Here is a 9,585-nt window from a genome sequence, read left to right on the forward strand (position 1 = left end):
AAAAAAGACAATTGAAATTACTTTCAAATATTTAAAAAAAATATTATGAAAAATCAGAACATTCTAATTTTCCACAAGGATTGTTAGGTCTTGTACAGGTTGTAACTGGAAGTCAGTCATAGTAACAATGAGAAGATACATACATGTTATTTGAACCAAAACAGCATCAGAGACGCATGGCCAGAAAGGCTGCCATACAGTAACCTGTTTGTACCTCCTATGCTTCAGATAAATCACGAGCCAAAAGGAAACAGTTGTGAGAGCAGATCTCCCCCACTTTCCCTTCCCATCTGACTGCCCTCATCTCTAGGTTGCAGAATCAAGTTACTTTTCGGTTGTTCTCCTGTCCCCAAACTGGCTCCTGTAGAAAACAGTTGCTTAGCTTCTACAGCCATCCCTAACCAAAGTAATCTATAGCAGAATACTTAAAGCACTCTTCTAGAAAAGATGAGATGTGCTTTCAGTTCTGAATTAGTATTTTCTGTTTTTCAAGCAAATGCTGAAACATGAAGTTGTTTATATATAAAGGAAGATACTGCCAACAATTTTATTAAAAGCACCTCTGAAAGGAAAAGTCTGGGTCTCTGAGTTACAGCTTTATGTACATGTAATAATGTTGTAAACCACCTCTTATTGATTCCCCTAAACATGTTATCCCCACTCTTGCAGCAGACAAGAATCCACTTCCTGTATGTTTAATAACCCACCTGTATGTCAAGGTCTTTATATTGTATATTCATTTATTTCACCAGAAAGGCAGAAAAGGAATTAACCTCATAGCTCACAGAATAATGATAAAAAGAGTTATAGGAAACTACTTAATTAAACCGATTTTTCTGTAGGATATCCAAGTACATTGTGTAAGTAATACAGAAGATCTAGGTGGTACGCAGGACATATCACCATATTAGCCAATTCAAAGATAATGGTATACAACTGGTAAATTACTGGTAAAACTTCTAGTGTTTTTTGTTTGTAGTTTTGGGGTTTTATTTAAATATGGTCTCTTCAGTGTCATGCTGCTAGATCCAATAAGAGAACAGAGAAAGTGAAGGTGAACAGAAAACTGATCAGCTAATCTGAATCACAATCACTAAACATATTCAAGCTTAAAACTAAAAAAGTTTTACTTACGTCTCTCCATCTCGTACAAACACTTTTAATGAGGAACCTCTATTAGTGGTAGTGGCTTTTCCACCAAGTCCAACAATAAGAGCAGTTAATATAGAACTTTTTCCACCTGTAACAAAAGCATTGAACTTTTTTTAATAAGAATTTATCGTAATTCTTTATCCAGCCCACCCATATCACATATTTTTGTTTGACTGCTTATGTATTCATGCACTTGAAGTCCAAATTCTGTCATCTGAACAAATATATAAAATACTGATAGCTCCAGAAAAACATCTGCAACTTCCAGGGTTCTCCCTAAAAAAACACCCAAACGCTGAGCCAACTTCTGTTACTTCTATTTAGCAATCTGCTTTCAACAAGATGTTGTATCTCAGGAGGAAAGTATCTCCCATTCCTTGCAAGCACACAGAAAACATATATACAACAAAGGAAATCAAATACTCATTACCATTTATATTACTATCTGAAAGGTTTTAAGGTCTCTTTCAAAATTTATGTTTAATTTTTAAAATCCTCTTTTTAAAAAAATCCTCACTGCCAGAAGTGAACTCACGTAAGAAAGTATCACTCCCTTCCCCTATAACAGTTTCTACATGACATATACTTGGACAATTACTGTGCATTTAATAACAAACACTGAAGTACATTTAGTTTGAATACAAATTCATATATGATTTAGCTATGGAAAGATTTATACTTACAACATCTTTGCAAATCTCCAAACTGAAGACCTAACTTTTTCACCAGCCTTAAACTACTAGAATGGACCTGTGTGGTTCCAAAGTCCAAAAGTGAATCTGTCTCTGTTCCTAAAAGATGGCTAGCAAATATTTTTCAAATAAAAATTACATCTTCTAAATTAACAGAAGTGCTCTTTGACAAAGAAATGATGCAATTAATACTTACTTCCATTGTTTCCAATAACAAAATTGAGATTTGATCCAAACTGAAAAGGCCCCAACATTGAATGGCACATGAAGTTCTTCAGCTGTATACTTTCAATTATCCCAGCTTCCCCTACAGTCTAAAGAATTAACGATTAGAACTGGTGTTATGTATGCATTTTAATGAGATACAGTTTATCCATTTTAAATATAATGAAAATTCAAAAGATAGTATGACCTAAAACGTCAATGGTTACAAGCTACAAGGAAATGAGAAAGGTTTCATGACAATATGAAAGTTGCTTGCTATAGAGCAGTTACGTAGGAATGAGGAAAAGTTACCAAAGCCGATCGCTCACTCATAGTAACTTTCAGTTCTCCCAATAATTACTTTATATTAACATAACATAAAAAATTAGTATCATAGATTCTACATGGTTGTTAGAGCAGTAATAAAGAGCATCACAGAAAAACTTTTTTGTTACTTGAATAATACTATTTGTGAGAAATTTTAGCACAGCTTAGAACAACAGAAATTAAATTAGATCAGGAATGGGGAAATGAAACTGAAAGTGACATTGCCCACTGTTCAACTGGTAAAGTATTGTTTTGACAGGAAACTACTTTTATTGGCAGTGCTTCAGCAAAGCAATGTTTTCTAAGAAAACAAAGTCCTCAGGAAAAATAAATAAACCAATGACACAGACCAGCTGCAGTTCAAAAAAATTATGTGAGGAATAATGTTTCTGCACACTAAAAATCAACCATGGTGTCTTACAAAATAGAATATTTCAGTTGGAAGAGACCTACAATGATCATCTAGTCTGACTACCTGGCCCATTCAGCACTGACCAAAAGTTAAAGGCATTCTCCAAATGCCTCTTAAACACTGACAGGCTTGGGGCATCCATCACAGAGCAAGCCTGTTCCACTGTTTGACCACTTTCTTGGTAAAGAAATGCTTCCTAATGTCCAAACTAAATACATAAGACTGTATTTCCACACTCATAAATTATTTTTTTAAATCCTCCATCAAATTAGAGTTCAACTATTACACAAAAGCAGAAAAAAAAATAGTATTCCTGTTTTCAAGTTTGATTTCCATCAAAATATGCATTTCAAATACTAGATTTTTTTTTTTAGACATTTGAAAGTGTCAGCTATGCAAAACAAACAAGTCTTTGGTACTTCTTTTAGTAAATAACTTATTTTCTAAATATTTTCTCTGCTTTTACTACAACCATAAACAAAATATACCATACTTCTATCAACCAAATTGAGGAAACATTTTGTTTATTTGACAACTTCAAAAGTATTCATTCTATAAAACCAAAATACCGTTATTTTATGAACAGGTGTTTTAACTAGATGACCCAAAAAGAAATAAGGTAAGAACAAACTCACACGGAAATCCTCATCACTGACATTACCTGTAGTTCCTTTTATATTGGTTCCACTGAAGCCTACATGCAAGATACTTATTTCAACATCAACCAAAGGCATGGAAATTTTTTTGTATCAATGTTTTTTAAAAAGTTGTTGGGGAAAACATACAAGAAAACTTACCAACAGTGAAGATAAATTAGTATCGACTGATGACTGTGAATTTTCTTCTTGATTAGACTCATCGCTGTTTTCTTCTGTGTATTCTTGTCTCTGCCTTTTACGGGATCTAGTCTCTGAAATACTTTCTTCCTTTCTCTTACCCATGAGTACTAAAAAATAAATGAAACAGTGCAGGTTTCAGTCTTCTAGATGAAAACATACCTACAGGTGATAGCACAGACATACCAATTTATTTAATTCAGTAAAAAAAATTAAAATCACAGCAAACAACGCAACAAACATACTTTTTCAAAACTGAAATGTCAGTGAATTTAAGCATAAGCTTACTATGAAGAAGTTGTGTTAGAACAAAAGAAACACAACTAGCATTATCCTAATCAAGCTGAATTTGTTTGTTGATTGACAACAAAATCAACCTTGATTCCGTTTTCATTGATACATTAGACTTAGTAATAGTTTTTAGTCAGTAATGGAGTCAAAAAGCATGTAACTATCATAGCATGATCAGCAGGTTTGATTAAAGCGAGCTGCACATCCAAAAAGAAAACATATTAATTATATGTTGTTGACAAATGCCTAGAAAATTAATATGCAGAACACAAAATTAGAACAAAGGAAAATTTAGATTCATAGCATTGTTCCTGTCCTGTTCCTTGCACACAGCCACCCTGTTCTTGTGAGGCAGTGTAATGTGATGATGGTAAACAAATGCTGCTGTTTCACTGATGAACTAACAACTCCCTATGAAGAGAACACGCATATATACTTCCCCTACACATCGATAAATAATGCACAGACTCCTGCATTAATATGCCTGATCAGACATGAATCTTGCAAAAGTAACAAGGTCTCCTAAAGTCACAAAGCTGAAACGAAAGGCATCAAGGTTAGTCAAAATCTCACATTTTCTGTAAGTGTAAACCTTAGGGCAGTTTTTAGTCCCCCAAAAGCATATACTACATTCTTCATACCTAGATTTCTGAAGCATTACACAAAACATGGAAGTTCACATACTTTTGCCCCAAAATAGAAGCAAGGTCTTCTTTATACAAAGGCAATGCACAGTCTTCTTACTTGCCAGTAAAGTCACTTACTGGCGTCTGCCACGGTTTAACCCCAGTCAGTACAGTAACTAAAGTACCATGCAGCCACTTGCCTACTCCCCCCTGCCCCCTGGCAAGAGGGACAGGAAGGAGCATCAGGCAGGAATGTTAAACTTGAGGGTTGAGATAAGAACAATTTAATAATTAAAATAAAATAAAAGGGGGGGGGGGGGGGGGGTGGCAGACAGGGATGACACCACCACCATGACTAATAACAATTATAATGAAAAGGAGGGAGAAGGGGAGAAGAGTAAAATCCAAAGGGAAGGAAGGAAGGAAAAAAACCACAAACCACCAAGCAACAGATGCACAATATAATTGCTCGCCACCCGCTGACCAATGCCCAGCCAGTTTCCCCAATCCAGCAGGCCCCAGCCAACTCCCCCAAAGTTTATATACTTAGCATGACATTCTATGGTATGGAATATCCTTCTGTCTAGTTCAGGTCAGCTGTCCTGGCTGTGTCCCCTCCAGCCCTCTCACTGGCAAGGCCTGAGAAACTCAAAAGTCCTTGACTTAGTATAAACATTACCTAACAACCACTAAAAACATGTTACCAAATTATTCTTACACCAAATCCAAAACACAGCACTGCACCAGCTACTAAGAAGACAATTATCTCAGCTGAAACCAGTACAGTGTCCAAAACAGGATAAAATTGACATCAGCTGCATAGCTTTCTGATGTCAAAAAGTTTCTGAAACTGAGTATGTTCTCCTACTCAGACAACTTTGTTTACTAGAATTTCACTAGAGCTCCCTTTTATGAAAGATGGCAACTAACTTAAATGCATCCGACCAATTCAAGCAAAATTCAGAGGCATTAAATATAATGAATATCCACTGCTATAGAAAGATCACTGCATGGCACATGACCTAAGAGTAGGCAGAGTTTATTTATAAAAATAAATAAAAATATTATTTCTTTTTAAATGAGGTGGGGTACAGGAATGGAAACAATGTCCAGCATTAGAGACATTGCATGTTCAGCTGATACCACGTGTCATGGTTAGAGGCCAAACTGACTGTATGGAGTGAACGCACTGGGGGCTTGGACACCAGAACACTTCTAGTCACGGATGCGTTTAACAGTAACAAGTGATCACTCCCTTGTCCCACACGACAGATGGGACAATCCAGGAGAGGGCAGGCAGGTCAGCCTAACAGTTCCTAACATCACCTCCAGTGTCCTGCAGGGGAGGTGTGAGAAAGCTGGGTGGATCAGCACAGCGGTTCCAGCTGAGCCGTGCACAGCCCCAGGGCCCCACGGGGCTCCCTCGTTAACGCCTTCAGGCCCTCCCGGAGCTTCCCTGTGGGTCTCGCTCCACCTTCTGTCTTTTAAGATTAGTAACTTGAGGAATCTACAGAGAACTCAATGAAATAAAGACTGTTAAATTACAACTTTACTCCTAAGAACTAGCACTGCAAGGGAGAGGAGCAGTCTTTCCTCCCTCTGCCTTTTCTGTTTCTGTCTCATCCCCCTGAGTTCAAGCAGCTCTTTATGCAGCAGAATAATAAGCTGTCTCAAGGCACTGATTCTACTGAAAATTAATGCAGGAAAAAAAACTTTCTTTTCAAATTAGATTAAGTTCCCCAACCATTTCACCATGCAGATCTGTACGTTTGGGTCGCTGTGAGGAAAGAGATGCTTTTTTAAGCAGCTTCAGGTTCTGGTCAAACCATAGCCTGATTGCAACTGACAGAAGGTCAGATAGCTCATACTACCAAGCATCACAGACAGTAACATTTATTATATGAAACACCACAGATATTAAAACCTGTTACATTGTTACAAAGGGTATTTAATTTCTATTCTGCTCACTGACTGTTTTATAAAATACCGTCTAATAATTTCCTCATTAATTTTCTTTGACACAGCATTCTCAGTGATAAAGAAAAATTAATATGCATCTCTTTCCATTAAGTGCCATGAACAAAATTCAAAGCAAATGCAGAAATGCATTAAATTTTCAATTTGATACTCTTGCAATAATTATGTATGGCAGGGATTTAAGATCAAATACTGGATAATTATTATTATGTCCATTAAATATTTAAAGGGAATCTATAACTTCCATTTTATGTGATGTAGTTTAACACCATACACATAGAAACCAAGGAGCAAACACACTTCATCATTCAGTTTACATACCTTTCACTATGCTACTTTCAGTTTCCTACATAGAAATGTCTTCATGCTTAAATTACTCAGACCAGGAAAGAGTTACTTGGATGCTCTTGGAATTTACCTATCACTCAAATAACAAGACAAGCATTCATTCGATCTGCTGTTCTATTAAAATCTCTTTCTAGAAAGAAGAGAAAGCACAAGATTAAAATGTAATTACTAATGTCCAAACTAAAGATCAGGGCTATGAGTTCCACTGCTATACCATCTGGACATTTAAGAAAAAGAATATAAAACAGGCCAAAATAACCTAGAAGAAACCTCACTCATGTAATCTAAGCATGATGAAGGCAAAGGGCAGAACAGTCTGCACCTCAGAACTCTTGAAGAGCTAGTACTGCAAACAAAACTTAACTGGAACTGCAAGCAAACTGCATTGAAGTAGCCTCAGAAGTTATTATAAGTACCAATAGATGTAATAGCTACACTGGGTACAAAAAAGCCGTAAGGAAGGAGAAACTGACTGCAGAAACTAGGAATCCACTACTAAGACTTCACAAGAAACAAAGCTTTAAAAGTTAAAGGAAGAATTTATCAAGAAATAAAAAAAAATACTACAAAAATGACACAAGCGTTTGAATTTTATCTTTAGACCATCTTGAAATTTTTGACAGGTCTTTTTTACATTAATTCCTCCCAAAATTCTTGTAACATGACACTCCTAATTTTCTTCACTAAATTTTTAATTGAAAAAATAGTCGATTTCAGTCTCAGCACCACTTACCATAAGTTTTACAACTGTTTGGGAAAAAAAATTCAACGCAAAGGAAAAGCAGCTGAACTGTCTGAAGGTTTTTAAAGTGTGCAGTGCTATACTGGAAACAATTAAATTGGCACAGCCACACATTACTGCAAGTGTTTTAAGGTATGTAATGGAGCATTGGGAAGCCAACAATGGACACTATTGACAAACGTTAACAGAAGGTTTTTTAATGGACTGGGCATCATATTTAAAAACTGAAAACTAAACCGATGTTTATACTACAATATAAAGTAGGACTATGTTAATGGAAATTTGCTATGACAGACTCAGGAACATCAATAATTCAAATGAGAAACCAACTGTCTTTCAGAAAGTAAAGTTCATTTTCTCTATTAAATCAGTGCTTTTGTTTTGTCTATGATGCAATGTAAAAGCAGTTAGGAATAAAGACTGGAGGTATAAACTGAAAGCAAATAAGGGCAAGGCAGATCCAATTATAAAAACATCACAGCATTGCTACCAATTATTGCAATTAATTTTTATGCATGTAATGAAAGCGTGAAAGAAAAATGCAATCTCCAAATGTGCTATATAAAACTATTAGGACTATTAAATGTTACCCTGTTAACATCATAGGAAAACAGGCTGCATCCCCTGGAAGCAACATACAGTGATATCCACCCATGTTTCAACTTAATCATCTCTTCCCACAACTTGCATTGCGATGCAAGTTCTACAGCTGTTTTCCCCTTTCCCTACCTCGCTGGTCACATCCAGAGCAGACACAATCAACCCACTGCCACCAAAACCACACCGCTGGCTTTCCAGCAGCCTCGTGCCAGCCTTGGTGTCCCTGTAAGGTAAGTGGGTGCCACTCAAAACACCCACTTAAACTACTCTGCATCCAGGCCAGCCGCAACCCAGCCTGCCTTTTGTCCAGGTAGCAAAACAAGGGAAGAGAAAAGGACATCGCAGCAGAGCTGTGGCGGGATGAATGCAAAATACGGGAGGAAGCGCAGGGTGGGAGAAGAGGAAGAAAAGAGTTGTGGTCTTCTGCTGACCTACACTAGTTTAAACAAAGATGGTGATAAATCAGTTACAAATTAACTCTAGCAGTTTATAATAATGAACGGATCGTTCGCTATGGTTGTCCTTAAAAAGGCACGTTCCAGATGACTGAAGGCGGAAGCCCAGCCTCATGCACAGCAGTGGAGTGCCGAGTATTTTTAGGGGTTACCCAAAACAGGCGCCTCACGTGGGCACGGCTGGCATTCAGGGCTCCTCTCCAAAGGCGTTCGCAGGCGATGCACCAGCAGCCCCCACCACCCCCGGGCCCCTGGAGCAGCACTGTCATACACAGCAGCGCAGAAGGCAGCTCCCCCTCTGCTACAGGGAAGGACAAAGGAAAGCGGGGGCAAAAATCCCCCCACTCGCACCTCCAATCCCACAGTTATTTGCTGCGTGGCCCAGCGCTTTCTCCAGGCCACCTGGAAGACCCGCTCACCTCCCAGAGAAGCGACGCCGGCCCTTCGGCGGCTGGAAAGCGCGGGCGGCGGCCGCTCGCCGCTCCGTACCCGCCTCCCCCGCCTTCGCAGCGCCGGCTGCCGTCGGGCCAAGCCGGGGGCACCCGGCAGGAAGCCCACACGCCAGGCACAGCGACCATGCCGGACAAAAACCACCTCCGACCACTAACGTGCCCGCCAAAACCGCCTGCGAAAGCCACACCGGCGCGGGCAGGACCGGCGGGGCGGGGCGGTCCCGGCCCGGCACTGCTCTGACTCGGCGCGCCGGGGCGAGGGTAAGCACCGCCGGTACCCTGGGACCGACCGACCGACCCTTCCTCCCAGCCGCTCCCAGCCACGGCAGCACCAGCCCCGCACCCTACCTTCTCCTCAGCGCCGCCGGGCAGGTCCCGAACCCCACGCGGCGCCACAACCACACCAATGGACGGCGCCGATACCTGGGTGCGACGGAAGAGGAACCGGGGGCGCGGCGCCTGCGCGCTCCT

At 39.4% G+C, this 9,585-nt stretch overlaps 1 protein-coding gene across 3 annotated transcripts in view; it reads right to left on the bottom strand.

Annotated features, from left to right (window-relative positions):
- SMC6 (structural maintenance of chromosomes 6) overlaps window positions 1–9,564 on the bottom strand; it is a 35,837-nt gene extending 26,273 nt beyond the window's left edge. Inside the window, exons 1-5 of one of the 3 annotated variants that reach the window (XM_040598919.1) lie at window positions 9,463–9,548; window positions 6,839–6,995; window positions 3,585–3,733; window positions 2,041–2,158; window positions 1,135–1,240 (exon numbers count right to left, since the gene is read on the bottom strand). In XM_040598919.1, the coding sequence (XP_040454853.1) occupies window positions 1,135–1,240; window positions 2,041–2,158; window positions 3,585–3,728 (368 nt within the window). In that variant the 5' untranslated portion in view covers window positions 3,729–3,733; window positions 6,839–6,995; window positions 9,463–9,548. Of the gene's footprint in view, window positions 1–1,134; window positions 1,241–2,040; window positions 2,159–3,584; window positions 3,734–6,838; window positions 6,996–9,462 lie in introns of all 3 variants that reach the window. The other 2 variants (XR_005828538.1, XM_040598917.1) reach the window with 2 other exon arrangements.
- Between the last annotated feature and the right edge of the window lie 21 nt (window positions 9,565–9,585).

The sequence above is a fragment of the Falco naumanni genome, chromosome 6 (assembly GCF_017639655.2).
Source record: "Falco naumanni isolate bFalNau1 chromosome 6, bFalNau1.pat, whole genome shotgun sequence".
NCBI classification, from domain to species: domain Eukaryota; kingdom Metazoa; phylum Chordata; class Aves; order Falconiformes; family Falconidae; genus Falco; species Falco naumanni.